General features: G+C 40.2%; 1 protein-coding gene across 1 annotated transcript in view; it reads left to right on the top strand.

Annotated features, from left to right (window-relative positions):
- PLXDC2 (plexin domain containing 2) overlaps positions 1 to 17482 on the top strand; it is a 247352-nt gene that overhangs the window by 116960 nt on the left and 112910 nt on the right. Inside the window, exons 6-7 of the mRNA XM_054724795.1 lie at positions 1061 to 1179; positions 16778 to 16877. Coding sequence (XP_054580770.1) covers positions 1061 to 1179; positions 16778 to 16877 — 219 coding nt within the window. The remainder of the gene's footprint in view (positions 1 to 1060; positions 1180 to 16777; positions 16878 to 17482) is intronic.

Genomic DNA, 17482 nt, shown 5'->3' with positions numbered 1-17482 from the left:
CAGTGTACTTCATGGAGGCTTCAGAAATCTTAGCCTGGGGACCTTTAAGCTACCTTGCAACCTTCTCAAAGCAATACAACAAAGACAGAACTGCAGGCATTATGAATCAAAGAAGAATATTTCCATTCATGTTAAAGGAATTTCTTCAGCATGGAAGAGTATAATTCTAAGTCTGGACAAGCCATTTTCAGGTCTTTTATAAGCAATTCTAGCTTTCCCGAATGTGTTCCTTTCTCTCTCAGCATTTGTCAATTTATTCGAAATTCATTCAAATCACTTGGGCTGCATTTTGAAAGTGGCTCATGAAAATTTAAGCAGGAAATACCCATTAACATTAATGAACTTCCTAAGGCAAAATCCCCTCATACTGGGCTCAATATTAACCTCAGTATGAGGTTAGATTTTACCAAATATTTAGAGAATACCCAATTCTTTAACAATATCCCAAATGCTATTTTTTAAACTGGAAAACATTTCTTTTATCCATTCTCTCATTGTTTTAACAGCAGATATTGTGGTCTTTAACCCTTAAGTTCCATTATAGCAAAATAATGAAGTGTTAACATTTTACTTAAAGAGATATAATGAATGAATACTTTTAAATAATGAAAATACTTAACATTTTACTTAAAGAGATATAATGAATGAATACTTTTAAATAATGAAAATACATCAGTATGCCTTAGCAAATTGCATTCATGCTGAAGTTTTAGTCTTCTTAACAGGCGATGGCCAAAATCCAAACTGTAGAATAATACTCAGAATTTGAATTTGATTTAGATATCATCAGTATCTTCATCGTCATCTCTAATATCATCAAACTGGATTTAATCATCATCTCCAGGACCAAATGTATCTATGTCATTGATTTTAGCATGTTCTGAAAGCTCACCATAGGCCAAATGCTATTTCAATTACAGAATTCCATTAACCATATAAAATTTAAGTAGCACAACTACTAGATTTGAAGGCTAGATCCATGTTTTTTGTGAAGGCTCCACCCAAAATTGATTGATACGTTTTTCTCATTGTGTTTCTTCTCTTCTGATGGGGTTTTCAGGCACAGCACTTGTTGTCCAGTGGGACCATGTACATCTCCAGGATAATTACAATCTGGGAAGCTTCACATTCCAGGCAACCCTACTCATAGATGGACGCATCATCTTTGGATACAAAGAAGTAAGTGATGTATTGAAAATTTATTTCACCCTTGACTTTGACCACTATCTATTCTTTCCTTCAAATGTCAAGAAAGAGACACTTTATAGTAATGAAACTCAAATAATTTTCTCATCTCTTGGTTTCTTTACCTTGATAAAAAAAAGTTTTTAATCTACTGTATAGTACTGATGGTTAATTCTTTGTGTGTTTTTTTAATATTCTTAAATCATTGGCATTATAATCCATGAATTTTATAAAATTATTGAATAATTATATTCTAGTAATATTATAATAAAATAACTCTAAGAACAAATATTTTCCATTTAGAATGCAATTGTTTATATATATGTGTGTTGATTTTTGCCTTGTCAGTTTCTGTGACATTGTTTGATTCTACCTCCAAAAGTAATAGTAAACGTGAAAACTTGTATGACTCAATGACCCAATACTGAAAGCGTCCCAGGACGTCGTTTCGCCAATGGTTATTGCAAGCAGATAGGAAAGATTAATTAGAGGTCTAAGTGACAGGAAGAACAGGGAATTTAAACGTAAGACTTGTTTCATTTTACCAAATTGACAAAGTAAACAATGGAAACTTACTAAATTGTAGCTTAAATTTAAGGAATTTCTAAGTTAGAATAATAGTATGCTTGATTTAAAACTCTATTGACAATGTGATTAAGGTCTATTAGACAACCTAAAATTTGGGGAAAGAAGACAGTCTATAAGAACAACGTTCCAGGAACAACAGATGTGGTGTTGTAGGCAGTCATTAGGCAGGAGAGACTTTCTGACAATGTGGATTGACAATGGGCACTATCAACACGTGGACTGATGGGTATGTATAATGTACAGGCTCAATATCTTATTTCAGTTGAACAGTTACTTTCCCTTAGGAAAGGAATCCCTGGCTATTAAGAGGAATTTGACAATTTAAAAAGGATTCTGAAATTGATCAGTCTTCTGAAATTTATCTTTTCCATAAAGTGAAGGGTAGTTATATTTCAATTAAATAAGCCAACTTTTGGAAATTTCATAGCCAGGCTAGATGTTTCTACCCCTTTGAAGAATTCTTGCATGTGGAATTAATCATTTGCTTGGGGCAATAATATCAATAGATTATAGTATAGGATCTGTTCTGTTCAGTGCTTCTTTATCCAGAGCTATGTTTTGATATCGTAGCCCACCATATTCTTATACCACTCCCTGGAAGCTGAGAAAATATAACTCAAAGGGACTTATTCAAGTTTTTGTTACAATCTAGAATACTGCTGGGACTGCAGAGAGATGTTATGGAATGTGAGTTTTCAACAGTTTTAGCCAAGAGTGGTAAAGTTTCTGGAAAGATGCAGGGTCAGTAAGTCTAGAATCTTAAACCTCAATAACTGTAGCCTTTGGCAAAACAGAGGTCTGTGTTCCTATTGTGGTCTCTCTCTCTAGTCTTTATATCAAAACTGCCATCTCCATTTACACTGTTCTCAATGGGTGTCTTGCATTGAAGAATAATGGTTTATTTTTCCTTTTCTCTCTTTACAGCAGGTTTAGTATTTTAAAATGTTTTTTTTTCTTTATTTTAATCAAAGAAAAAATTATTATGGTTTTTCTGTTTGGAATGGGGAATATTAGACTGGTAGGCAATTATAACACTGTCTTGTTGAACGTCAGTCCCTCTGAACTCAGAGTTCTAAAGGAGTCATTACATTTAATTTGTCTTGCTCTCCTTTCTCTCCTGGTTAGAAAGCAGTTTCTTACTTCTTATTCTACCTTTTATTTCCTGATAATTGTCATGAATTTTATTTTGTAGAGGCAATTTCTCTTTGTAAAATGTGCCACAATGAATGTACCTGTGCATTTGGGATGAGATCCAGGTGTTCCTGCCACTTCTAGAAAACAATATTTATAATCATGATAGCATAAACTAGTTGCTTATAGGATGTACTGTCCTTGACAGAATGCTTTCACATACATTATCGTTTCCAATTCTTCAACAATATCTTATATTCCTAATATTCTTAGTCCTCACAAAGGTGCTGGCACATAAGAGGTGTTTAATAAATGTGCCTGACTTAATTATGGAATTAGATCATGCACAATTAACTATATTTTATAGCTAAATAGACTGAGTCAGAAAGGTTGAATGACATACTTGAAGTTGCAGAGTTAATTGAGAGCAAATCCAAGGCTAAAAACCTTAATTTCAGTGACTCCAAGTGACCTCAACATTTCCCCCCAAGGTGATTATGTGTAATAATCCACAAATGTATCTCTCATTTTTTAAATAAATATTTGTTACTACTTAGTGTTTAATAATTCTTTTATGATTCCAATATATTATGCAATTTTAATTCCACAAAATCAGGAGAAGTATTTCTATTTAAGTTACAGAGCTAACAAAATCATGAGAATATATAAATATAAGGAGTATAATTTTGTGTTCCTATCCAAGTTAAAGTTACAGAACCAAAATTATAGATAGAAAGTAAGTACAATTTTTTCTTCAATAAGTTGCTTCTAGCTGGTAATGCCAGCTTTGTTTTATTTTATTATATTTTATGTAAGAATAAAATAATTTGACTTATGTAGAAACTACCAATATTAAGAACTTGGTTAAACTGTAGAGTAAAATTATTATGTATTAAAAATTTATTAATTAATGATGCATTAAATAAATTTATCGAAACAAATTTTATTTTATTACCTTCAAGTGATTTATTCCAGTAGCTAATTATGTTTCTCTTAATAACTCTGGATGTACTCATAGTAACCACTCTAATGACCTCCAATTCTGTCATGTCTTATATAGTGTCATTTCTCTAACAAGTAAGTTTTAGAGTGCAAAGTAGATAATGATCAATAAATTAGAAAATGCATTTGCAAGATTCTCATAACTATCTTGCTTGTAATGGGACTGAGATAGGAAAGTCCTACTGCTATCTAAAATGAGTGATTGCAGATTTGCTTATAGCACTCAGTGTTCCTTCACCAAATTAGCAGTGTTCTAACCACACTGGTGAGAGAAACAGTGGAGGCACCGGTTCCTTTACATAATTCTCTCCGGAGGTTATAGCTCTGTACTATTCAACCAAAGATTTGAAATTCTCTTTTAAGTTATAGACCTTTGTTGTTACACAGCTGTTAATTTTCGTTAACTTCAAAAACATAGTTTACTTAGGATGAACCCAAAGCCAAAAAAATGCGTCCTCATTTTAAAAATGTCCTCTCAAATTATCAGTTCTTCACTTTAATGCACTTTTCAATTTAAGGATACCCATATGTTTCTTTTGCATAAATTTAATTATCTCATGAAATTAACCATTTTATCTATTTTATTAGCTCTATTAATAACAGTTCTTTTAAAGTTTGTTGCAGGTAACTCTAATATCTAGATTTCTTATGGGTCTGTTTCCAGTCATCTGCTTTTTTCCCCTCTGTAGCCTTTTATTCATGGCTCATGGCTCCCTAGGTAATTTTTTATCAAATGCATTGCTTACAAAATACTAAAGGGATACTGTGAGGTTGTAGATGCTGTTTTCTTCTCCCAGAGAGGGTCTACTATTTTTTGTTTGGATGGAAAGAGTAATGCTGTGCAGTGCTGAGCTCATTCTAAATCGAACACCAGTGCTTGTAAAGGCTGTATAGTTCTGATTAGCCTTTACCCTTCGAGTCTAGTCCTGCAGGAATTTTCACGTAAGGCCTGGGTGCTTACTATGGACTTCTGGCCTCCGTGGCCCTGAACGCATGTATTTTCTTCAACTCCATGAGACTGCCTGCAGTTCCGTCAGCTTCTCAGTCTTTGGACCTGGCTTGTGCATTGCCAGATGTCTCGTTGGGAAGGTGGTGTTGGGTTTACTTTGTGATTTTCTTTCTCTGGAACTATGGCTTTTCAAGTCCTAGCTCTCCGAAAGCCACCTGATACCTTCCACAGATGTTTTCCACGTCTTACTCATCTTTCCTGCTGGGTCTCAATAATAGAAAGCATCTTATACAAGTTTGTCTGCCATAACCAGAAGTCCTGTTCACTCTTAATAACAACCTCCAAATTTGATAAGTCTAGCACTTATTGAGCTCTTCAAAGATACCAGGCAGTTATTTAGTGCTTAAAATTTCTCTCATATAATTCTCACAGAAACCAAGGGTAGTTACATTTATAATTTACAGAACAGGAACCTGAAATACCCAGAGAGGTTAAGTAACTTTCCCAAAATTACGAAACAAAGATTCATTTGAGGGAATATGACTCCAGAGCTTCTAGGCCTAACCAGTGTATCGTACACACTGCCTCTCTGCAAACTTCCTTGTACAGAAATGACTGGACTCCTTCATTGATGTCATTGACAGTCTTTCCTGGTTAGTGATTAATATACTGTAACTCAGCCACAGAGAGCTCGGGGTGAGAATGGTTTGCCTTCAACAGCATTTATCTTATTTTATTAAATTTATAAAGGAAAAGAAGTTGTACATAGATTAAAAAAATAAAAACATGCATTCTTTCTTAAATAAATGGAATTTGGAAAACTGAATTCCCATGTCCTATTTTGTTAATAACTATGTATGTCTCTGGGACCCAGATTCTTTATGTTACTTTAAATTGTTATTGAATGGTGATGATTGTTTGATTACAATAAATGTAGACTTGAAAATTTTCTTCCATTCATAATTTAATAAGGACACTGCATATTCATAAATTGTTTACAAAAACATTACAGATTTGAAGTCAGACTTTATTACAGTCCTTGATGCTATCTATCCTATTATATTTTTTAATTCATTGTTATTTTAGATACAAACCAGGGAAGGATGTGATTCTTTTTGTGTCTTTTGCAAATTTGGTAGTTTTTTTTACCACCTCATAGTGGTCATCAGTTTTGGACAATTCAATTTAAAAAAAAGTGTTATGTAATCTTTCTACCTGGTGAAGTGGGAAATCAGATAATACAGTCCCCACTGAGGGCCTAATTTTATGTGTTTTCTTGGTTGAATAGCTTATTGTCTCCTTCAGCAACAAATTTTAGAGGTTGGTTTAGTGGAACTTTATTGTTTACTAGAGGCCCGGTGCACAAAATTCGTGCACTGGGGGTGGGGGTGGGGGGGTGTGCCCCTCAGCCCAATCTGCACCCTCTTCAATCTGGGACCCCTCAGGGGATGTCCAACTTCCAGCAGTCGGACATCCCTCTCACAATCCGGAACCGCTGGCTCCTAACCACTCACCTGCCTGCCTGCGTGATTGTCCCTAACCCCACTGCCTGCCTGCCTGCTCGCCCCTACCTTGATCTCCTGCCAGCCTGATTGCCCCTACCTTGTCCTCCCCTATCAGCCTGATCACCCCAAACTGCCTGTGCCTTGGCCCCCAGTCTGGCCTCCCTCTGGAGGCACCACCCCCATAACCCCAATGCTGCTGCCACTGCAGCTGGTTATGGCTGCCTGAGCCTTGGCCTTTGTAGCCACTTCGGCTTTGTCTGGAAAGATGTCCGGAAGACAACCACTCTAATTAGCATATTATCCTTTTATTAGTATAGATTTGGGGACCATTAAAACCACGCAGAACTTGAAGAAAACACATGGCCCTGGTCAGTTTGGCTTAATGGAGAGAGCATCGGCCTGTGGACTGAAGAGTCCAGGTTTGATTCTGATCAGGGGCACACATGCCTGGGTTTTGGGCTCAATCCCCAGTAGGGGGCCTGTGGGCGGCAGCTGATCAGTGATTCTTTTTTTTTTTTTTTTTAATATATTTTATTGATTTTTCACAGAGAGGAAGGGAGAGGGATAGAGAGCTAGAAACATCGATGAGAGAGAAACATCGACCAGCTGCTTCCTGCACACCCCCCACCAGGATATGTGCCAGCAACCAATGTACATGCCCTTAACCGGAATCGAACCTGGGACCTTCCAGTCCGCAGACCGACGCTCTATCCACTGAGCCAAACCGGTTTCGGCTGATCAGTGATTCTTATCATTGATGTTTCTATCTCTCTCTCCCTCTCCCTTTCTGACATTTTAAAAATATATATTTTTTAAAGAAAACACATGAGCTTCACTTTGGGCTTTGTCATCTTACAATATCCTTTGTGCAGTGTTTTAACTTCCCTCAACTTTCCTTTACCCACCTTTAAAGTGCAATCTATTTTGGGGAAGATGATCAGGAAAGTGATTCCAATGGGTAGAAGTTTTTTTTGGAGGGGATGGGTCATGAAGATATTTAAAAATTGAGCATGGTGATGGTTGTACCACTCTGAATTTACTTTAAAAAACCAGTTCATTGTACACTTTAGGTGACATGTACAGTATATGGATATTTCTCAACAAAGCTGTTCTTTTATTTCTTTTTAAATAAAGACCAGTCTTATAATCAATTGCAGATGTTTACAGAGGCCCCTCAAGATTTGCTCACCATGTCCCAAATCACGGCTGTGATTCCCAGTTGCCTCCAGTCCTGGTGGATCTGGATGGTGTGGTTTGCAAAGGAGAAGGTGGCAAGAGGCTTATGGAATTTCGGCAACCCCATTCCCCCGGTCTCCTCATAGGGCACCAGGGCCATTCCCACTGTGCCAGCTCTGCTCCCTTTAACCTGTTGGGCAAAAGAATCCTGCGTGCTCTGGCCAGAAAGTGCATTCTTTCTTAGGTGGCCCGGATGCTTTTTTTAAGGTCGTTTTATGGATTCAAAAGAATAAACAGAGATGTGGAAAGCTTTTGTCAAAATCCTTTTACATGGTTCTTCCAGTGTCATGGGAAATGAGATGTGGCTCTGAATTCATCCCAAAGTGTGTCTTTGGGCAAAAGCACCCAGAACGGCACAACTCCTGCAGAATGCCCCACACACTTTGCTGTCAGGACTCAGGGGGGCTTGAGGGTGAGCGAGGCGGCGGTGCCAGCACAGGACCTGGGAGAAGGTAGCGCTTTCTACACTGCCCAGGCCACGTGGACTACAGCAGTACCCGCCCAGGTGGGCAGGGTGTTTCTGCTGTTTTGTTTTGGTCTGGCCTCCACCCCGTCAGCCACAGACCTGTGCCTGCACTGAGACTGAATGCTTTGATGGCCCTACTTTTTGGTGGACAGTGGATGCACTCCCAGAGACTGGCAGTTAGACTCTGGTGGCTTCTGAGTCCCTTGTGGGGAGAGTCCGGCCCTAGGTCAAGAACAGACTCAGGCGTCCTCGGCCAGGAGGCCTCCTTGGGCTAGGGGCCGCCACAGTTTGAAGGCTGGCCATGACCCCAATCCTGGCAGGGGTCTCCTCTGGGGTGCTGGCAGGCCTGGGCTAGGGCTGCGGGAGGTTTAGAGGCTGGTCACGCCCCCGATCCTGGTGGGGATCTCCTCTGGGGGGCTGGCAGGCCTGGGTTAGGGTCACTGGCGGTTTGGAGGCCGGTCACGCCCCCGATCCTGGTGGGGGTCTTCTCTGGGGTGCTGGCAGGCCTAGGCTAATGGCCACCCTGGTTTAGAGACGGGTCACGCCCCCGATCCTGGTGGGGGTCTCCTCTGGGGTGCTGGCAGGCCTGGGCTCTGGCGCCGCAAAGGGAGAGGTTCCTGAATCTGCTTCCCACACACCTAGGCTAGGATACATCTTGTAGGAGGCGGCTTTAATGCCCGGGGTCGGTGACCAGGTCCTCCGGAGCCTCGCTTTCTGGGCTGCAGTCCCACGTCTCCCAGTGCCCCAGCCTCGGATGCGCCCATGCAGTTGCCCCCACCACCAGCCACCTCAGCGCAGGCCACAGCAGCTGAAGCCAGCCTCTTGGAAGCCAGGCCACCACACCCACCACCTCTAGTAGCTCTCTGCTGCTTGCTCTGTGCCCTGTCCACTGGGGTGGGGGAGTGCTCCCAGCCCAGAGGCCCTCCCTCCCTCCCTCCGCAGCCTGGCTTGGGAAGCTGGCCTCATGCTGGGGCTACTATGCCAGCATGCCCACTCGGCTACTATGGGTGCGACTCGGGCCCCCACGGAGGCCAACCTGGAGAACGTGGACCCCAGCTCTGCATCCGGCTGCTGCAGATGGCCTCGGTGGTCAACTACCACCTGCTCCTTCCACTGGCCCCATTGATCCCTCTCAGCACCAGCCATTTAGGCGAGGGTGGCGATTACCCAGGGACATCACCCCTGGAGCGGCTGGCTGTGCCCGGCCACGCCCCCCGGGTCGCGATGGGTCCCGGTACCCCCGGGAGGCTGCTGGCCGTGCCCGGCCACGCCCACCCGGGTCGCCATGGGTCCCGGGACCCCCGGGAGGCTGCTGGCCGTGCCCGGCCACGCCCCCCCGGGTCGCCATGGGTCCCGGGACCCCGCGGAGGCTGCTGGCCGTGCCCGGCCACGCCCCCCCGGGTCGCCATGGGTCCCGGGACCCCGCGGAGGCTGCTGGCCGTGCCCGGCCACGCCCCCCCGGGTCGCCATGGGTCCCGGGACCCCCGGGAGGCCGCTGGCCGTGCCCGGCCACGCCCACCCGGTCGCGGTGGGTCCCGGGACCCCCGGGAGGCTGCTGGCCGTGCCAGGCCACGCCCCCTCGGGTCGCGATGGGTCCCGGGACACCGTGGAGGCTGCTGGCCGTGCCCGGCCACGCCCCCCCGGGTCCCGATGGGTCCCGGGACCCCCGGGAGGCTGCTGGCTGTGCATACCACGCCCCTCTAGGGTTGCCATCACTCACCAGGACCCCCGGAACTAAGCGGATTTGGCGCCGCCATCTTGGTTTTCTCAATGGCCAGTTAGGCCACCCGGAGTCCCGCCCCCAGCCTCTGGCAGGCCCAATCATGGGCATAGCGGAGGTGCGGTCAATTTGCATGTTTCTCTATTATAATGTAGGATAATGTAGGATTAGGTAAAATCACTTTTTAATATATTATACCACTTAAGTATTTAAACCTAATGTTCCTTAGTGTAACATTTACTATTTCTATGGAAGACTGCATAGTTAATAAATGAACAGTGCCAAAGGTTGTAGGTTTAAATGGCATCCTTAATGCTTTTTTAAGACTATTTCTCTTTTTTAAACTGTAATAACCTTTCACTCATGGTAAACATCCTGAAAGTGTTAAAAGATGAACACTTGCTAGCTTGTAGAATTTATGGGGAAATGTAATTCAAGAGAGTAAGAGAAAGCCAAAAAGATCTGAACAGTGAAACAATCGCCATTAGTAAGTAATTTAACTTTTATATTTATTACTACACGTCTGAGAATGTTTGCATGTGGTAATATAATAGATATGCATCCAAGAAACTTTATAGTTATGTGAGTAGAAATATTTATATTTACATGTATATTTTATTTAAATAACATTTATTTTAAAATTTATTTAATGAATGTACGATACCAGATTGAAAAAAAAACACAGATGGCATAAAATGCTGATTATTAACTCTCAAGAAGGAATTTTAAGGAAAATGTAGACACAGATGATTTTATAATATAGCACTTCCCTGTATTTTAAATATAAAGTATAAAATTTTATCTACATGGCTTTATATAGCATCTAATTCATTCAGATATATTTTTATTTTAGTTATTTCATACATACTAATAAAGTTCCAGATGTTTTCATTTCTTTTTACTTTCCATCTTGTAAGAAAATGACAAATTTAGCCTTTTTATCTTTATAATATTTCAATGACAAATCCTGTGGGTAAAAATAAATTACTAGATAGAGTAATTAGGTAGAAGAATCAATAACCTAGAAAAAAATAATTCTAGAAATAGAATATTTGTTATAAGGCTGGCCCTGCCACTAGCAGTTATATTGTCCTTGAGCAATGCATTGGGTCTTTCTGGGTGCAATTTCTCCTCCCAGCCTCACTGTTTTACCCTGAGGTGTAACTGAGAGGTCTGCCTTAGGGGTGCTCTCACTCAGATCAGGCCATGTGCTTCCTGCTAGGATGTTTCATAACCAAAGAGCTGCTTCATTCCTGAGGTAGAGACCTCAACATTCCTATCTCCCCAAACCCAGGGTGCAGAGATTCCTAATCCCCTTCGTGTTTTATTCCCAAGCCATGTTTAGACAAGCTCCCTTTTCTAGCGATCATTCCAGATAAAGTTCCCACCATAGTTCTGACTCTTTTGAGCCAAGTTGCACAGGCTTCCTAAGGCGCGGGCACCTGCCTCATTGTCATCTGTATATGAAGCTCCAACTCAAGTTTGCCACTTCCATGGTAGGCAACCTTTAAGTCAGAGGTCACACTGGTGAGTGTGTGTGTGTGTGTGTGTGTGTGTGTGTGTGTGTGCAATGGATATGTTGCCAACATTTAAATATTTGAAGGTTTCAAATAAAAATATAGATTTGCATTTTCTCCTGAGAAATCAGAAGCCTTGATCACTTGTTACTCCCAATTTTTCCCTCACCAACTTCTTTCTTACCCTAGACTAACACTAGTTTCTGTAGAGATTAAGTTTGAAACTCCTCTCTTAATATAGAGAGTGTCCTTACTTATCAGCTTTATGCTGTTATTTCTCTACTTCCAGATTTTCTGCAGGGCATGGTTGTGGAGATGGGGCAGGAGGGATGCTAAGAATGTATCTTCAGCATAGGGCTCCCTTTTGCTTTCATGCCATCAAGTGCATTCCTCGATACCTGGCCAATGAGAGGTAACTGTAAACTAAAGGGGAATTAAAACAATTGTGTGAAATGTTGGCGACGTACAGTAAAGCAAATAGATTTGCATATTGTCAAATTTAACTGAAAGCCTTTCTAGTCAAATGCAGTTTTTAGACAAATAAGAACGAACAATCTGCACCTTATGTGTTGTTTTTGATAATAATAAAACAGAATGTGGCTCTGTAAAATTGGATACCCTACTTAGTAACGGTGAAACCAGAGCAGATATTTAAGGAAGATGAGGTAGAAAGTTAAGGGTTGGATGCAGGTGAGAATGGGTAAAATAGTAAGCTTTGGTTTAAAACACGTATATATAGAGAGTGAGACACCATATTGCTGATTAGTGAGTGAAGAAAAAGAGTGAACAAAAATGAGCTTAGAGTAATTCTTTTCTGGTTACGTTCCAATAGGCACATGATTCATACTTTGGCACACATGCTATACAATCAAGCCCTTGCTGAGATGCTGTGCCGCTGACCAGATAGCTAGCTGGGTCCATAATGGGAACAAATGAATGTTTTGGCGAGGTTTGCAGGACAGAACAGACAGGAAAATAAAATCCCATTACCTCTAATCCAAGCAGCATGCTGTTGCCTCCCTGTTTAGAGACTTTTAGATGTAAAAGTTCACATTTTAGGTATTGTGTTGGGCCCTTGTGTCCCGGTGAGTGATGCCACAGTGCAGAAAAGGGAGCAGCTCCTGACTTTGAACTTCCCTCCCAAGGCCAGTGTGCCCTGCCCCGCCACGGCTCACTCCTAATAGCCTCCCTGCCTTAATGCTGTCTAGCGACTGCAACTCTTTCCTGCATGTGTCTTAATGTGCTTCCCTATGCCACTTATGGGAAAACTTATGCTTATTTAAATAATAAACATAGCTATCTCTTATTAAATGGGATAAAAATTAAAATACTTAAAAAGAATTTATAAATGGTAGTATAAGCCAAAATGCAGCCATATTTTAACTGGCACTAAGGGTTCTTTTCTATCTCAATCTTGTGGAGGAATGTAACTGTAAAACATCCTCCGAAATTTACGATTCAGTACAAATCATACAGAGGCCAAGGAAAAATTTAGTTTTGCTTTAGTCATAAAAGGCAACTATTACAGGTACATGAAAATAATGAAGCTATATTTATTTTTTTTAAAAAGCTGACATAGTTAAGAGTGTATAATTTCATATGTTTCCTAACATCCCTAGGAACTAACTTAAGAGACATTTTCCAGATAAATATGAATTTGCAGAAAGGATAACAAATAGCTTCTCAGAAACAAAGTTTTTAGAATTTTTGAACTTGGACATCATCCTTGGCCATGGCTTCTCTGGCTGTGGATTTTAAATCCTTGTAAATGCAGAGTTCTCCAAAGAATAGGTGATTGTGACAATAGGACAAACATGTTCTAGTGCTAATTTTGTTCAATATCTGATCATTTATTTACTCATATACCTGTAGTTGCTTTGCTGATATTAATAAAAAAAAGCAACACATTTTAAATGCAGTTTCACATTTAAACTGGTTCATCTTAACGGTCTCTAATCATTGACGTGGAAACCTGCGAATGGTCTGCCCGGCTCCAAGCGCTGACACAGTTCCGCTCCTCGGCTGCAGTGAGTGAGTGAGTGACCCTTTCTCAGAACAACCCCACGCCTTTGATATTTGGCAGTAAAAAGAATACAGTCCAAGAAGGCAGAGTGGAAACAATAATGCCAATATCAGGTGGAGACAGGCAGACATGTTTCTGAAAGAAATCTATGAGAAAGCCTGGAGTTGTTTATCTCTTACTCATTAATCTTTTACAACATTAGTCATTTAGTTAAATTGACAAAAGTGTTTTTTACAAAACCTGATATGTAATTATTTTGTAAAAGATCTAGGTAGCTTCTAGGAAGATGTGGGGAATCAGAAGCTTCTTATTCATTTTAATATTTAATCAGGATAAAATACCGCCGTTTTAGAAAGCCTAGGCTCTTACTCATGAGCTCTATAAAATCTTAAAGAGAAGCATTTGAAGCCACTGATGTTGCCATGAAGCTATCATTGTTTTCCAACCTTCTTCTGCTTTTCCAACCTTTCATCCCAGAACATGGCAGTGCTCCTCAGAGCTGCCCAGGTCCTCCTCTGCACACCAGAGCGCGCCGCTCATGGCCTGCAGCGGGAATAGACCAAGTGCACACGTGGCAGCCCTGGTGAAAAGCATGACTTCATTTTTCCTGCTAGTCAGACACAAAGTCTTGGTGGCGTGGTTGACCTGACTCTTTGTCTCACTCTCCTTACTAAATGTGCGGCATGTCTTGATAGCAATTCCTTCATAGTTCATCCAGAATTCATCTTCCTGTTCTATTTTCACCTCCTACACTTGCCACTCTAGTGTAGTCCCAGCAACCCATCTCTAACCTGGACACACGAGATGCCGTCTTAACTCCTTTCTCTCTTACCCCTTGGCCCTGTAGTCTTGATCACACAACAGCCTGTAGGATCTTTTTCACATGTAAGGCTCATCTTTCCTCTGTTCAAAACCCTCTAAAATCTTCCCCACATGACTTGGAATAAAATGTGAAGTCATCGCCATAGCTTTCAGGGAATACATGCTCCCTGTGACCTGCCACCACCAAGTCCCATCTCCTTTGACACCTTTGTTTACTCCTGCTCCAGTGATAGCCTTTTAATTCCTAAAAACACCAAAAGGCAATTCAGTCAAGGCTGCATAACAAATCACCCCAAAATGTAGTGGTTTAAAACAACTACATTTCTTATTTCTCACAAGATGCCCATGGATCAACTCAGTGGTTCCACTCATCTGGGTGGTACTCTTCTGATCTCAGTGGGGCTCACGCATGAGCCAGGTGGAGTGGGTAAGGGCTAGCGGGTCCAGGATGATCTCTGTTGGGAGGAGAGTAACTCTCCACATCTCTCTCATATCTGCAGCAGACCAGCAGGGTGCATTCTCATGGCAGTGGCAGGGCACCCTGAAAGGAGGTGGAAATGTGCTAGCACTTTTTGAGGCTCCTTTTTCCTTCATGTTTGTTGTTATCTTCTTTTGCTATATTACTGAGCCACGAGTTAAAGTGGAAGAGGATGGCCAAGTGAAAAAGTAAAAAGTGTGGATACAGGAGGACATTGCTTGGAGGCCATGACTGCAGTTGATCCACCACAGATAAAAAGTACCAGAGGATCCCTAACTGGTTTGGCTCAGTAGGTAGAGCGTCGGCCTGCGGACTGAAGGGTCCCAAGTTTGATTCCGGTCAAGGGCATGTACCTTGGTTGCGGGCACATCCCCAGTGGGGAGGTGTGCAGGAAGCAGCTGATCGATGTTTCTATCTCATTGATGTTTCTAACTCTCTATCCCTCTCTCTTCCTCTCTGTAAAAAATCAATAATTTTTTTTTTAAAAAAAGCACCAGAGGAGAGTGTTTGACTTCAAGACTAAGTATAAAGGAAGGCAGTGCAAGGCAGGAAATTGGTGAAGAAAACAAATGACATGAAGGATGGTAGGAAAGATAAGAAAAAGTGATAGAAAAGGTGGAATAGAAAATCTGAACAGAAGGGAAAGAGATACTATACTAGGAGGTGTGCAGCAACCAAGCCATGCAAGCTGGAAAACAGACTCTGGTGAAAAATATAAAATTCATAATAACAGTAAGACTTGTCAGTTGCTAGCAATAAAAACTCAAGGTCTGCTTTGGGTTTGGAGGGGAAAAAGACTTGACTTGGGGTGATGAACACATAATACAATATACAGATGATGTATTATAGAATTTTATACCTGAAGCTATATAATTTTATTAACCAATGTCATCCCAATGAATTCAATAAAAATAAATAATAAAAAGAAAATGATTTGCAATAAAAAAGAAGGAGAGAAATACACTAATTCTCACAGAATTATCTGGGAAAATTCTTCACACCTAGCAGAGGAACACTGCACTCCTAGATGCTGTGGGATGAAGGCAAGTGGCAAATGCCAGTAGCAAAGCTTTAATACTTATTCTAGTCAGGCATCTGTTAATAATGCTGCTTAAAAATTATGACTTTGTCCTATTAGGATATACAAAGTATAACCTGAATTTGGATTTTTTTCTGTGCTTTATCCATCCTTTTGTCTTTTCGTCTTTAACTGTAATCTGTCCTAAATGTAAATTACATTTATAGTAGTACTCCTCCACATGGAGTATAAAACTGAGTCAACTAAGTATAATGCCCATTAAGAAAAGGGATTCATATATTGATACTGAATATAGCTTGGTAAGTAACTAAGTAAGTGTATCAGAGTTTAATTTAGTAAATGCACTCTTAGAAACAGAAATTGTGTTTTGCTTTGTTTTTGTTGTCCAAATATCAGAATAATTTTTAACGCTGACATACTGATATAAAATTGGTACATAACGTTGTCTGAGAACGGTCTGATTTAGTACATAAAGGGAAAATGTCATCTTCCATTTACGTGTTTCAAAATAATTTCAGAAACATTAAAATTTTCTCTTAATTGGTCAATTTCAACAAAATGTCCCTTTTAAATATTATGATGCCATGGGCAAAAATGAGCAGAACAGCTCTTATTATCTCTTCTCTCTAGTTTATTTTTCCCTTCTTATTGCTGTACCATTTGTTAAGGTTTATATAACAACGTCTGATCTAATATTCTCTTTAAGGAATTACTCACAGATTGCCCACAACCTATTTATTCTTCTTAAAGATTTTTTGGGAGCATTTATTTTTCTCTTTTTGTTTCTAGTCCTTTTATTCATTGAATATGGTTTCATTCCTATTTTTATTTCTATAAAAATGATAATAAAGTTAGTAATCATTGTTATCTAGACTCTTCTAAGTCTAGAAAAAAATAGACTTCAATAGTCTGTCTCATGTATAATGCTGTATTTTGTTTGGTATATTCTCAGTGTGTCCTTATTTTTTAAACTGTAAATATTAAGAATGTTTGTCTTATTCAGACTTGGGTTCCAGTTGTTCTCTCTTTAGTTCTTCATCTCCATCACCTGATTTTATCCATTAAGCAAGGTGAAATTAAATTCTAACACATAGCCATCTGCTTCTGCTTTTTCAGATTCCTGTTTTGGTCACGCAGATAAGTTCGACCAATCACCCAGTGAAAGTGGGGCTGTCTGATGCATTTGTCGTTGTCCACAGGATCCAACAAATTCCCAGTATGTAGAAGAAGGGTAATTGCAAAGTCTGAACCTGCAGTGGGGGTAAATGTAAAGGAAATTGATTTGGGCAAATGTTAACTCTTTGAACAATAGAATCACTTAGATAAGTGCTACTTGTTAATTATATTGTTTGGTTTATAACTTTTATTGAGGTTCTCTCTCTATACATATAATTTAGGTAAAGTAAAATTAAATAGCCAAGGCAAGCATGTGTATTTTGAATTCTTTGGTATGGTTAGCTTGGTTGTGCAGATATATTTCTTTTATTAATAATCAGAAAAACATTAAAGAAAGACATTATTTGACTAAAAGGTGTATGATAGGTGTACATTTACCAGCAAAAGAGGAGAGCTCTGTGTCATTTTATGTTTACTATGTTTATATAAAAATGCTTGAGAGTGTAAAGGAAGGTGAAAGAAAAATATAAATTTAGGTAAATAAAAATTTTGGTGGAATTATATCTATTAGAGGAGATACATATTTTCTCTTCTAAATTAGTTTTGCCTATCTAGTCAGCTTTGCATTTTGTAGAATAAAAATGTATGTGCTATTTTGGGCAGCTGTTCATAATATTAGAAGTTCAAAATGTAAGTGCTATTTGT

The sequence above is a fragment of the Eptesicus fuscus genome, chromosome 2 (assembly GCF_027574615.1).
Source record: "Eptesicus fuscus isolate TK198812 chromosome 2, DD_ASM_mEF_20220401, whole genome shotgun sequence".
NCBI classification, from domain to species: domain Eukaryota; kingdom Metazoa; phylum Chordata; class Mammalia; order Chiroptera; family Vespertilionidae; genus Eptesicus; species Eptesicus fuscus.
Note: the sequence above shows the minus strand (reverse complement) of the source record. Positions and strands in the feature narration are given on the sequence as shown.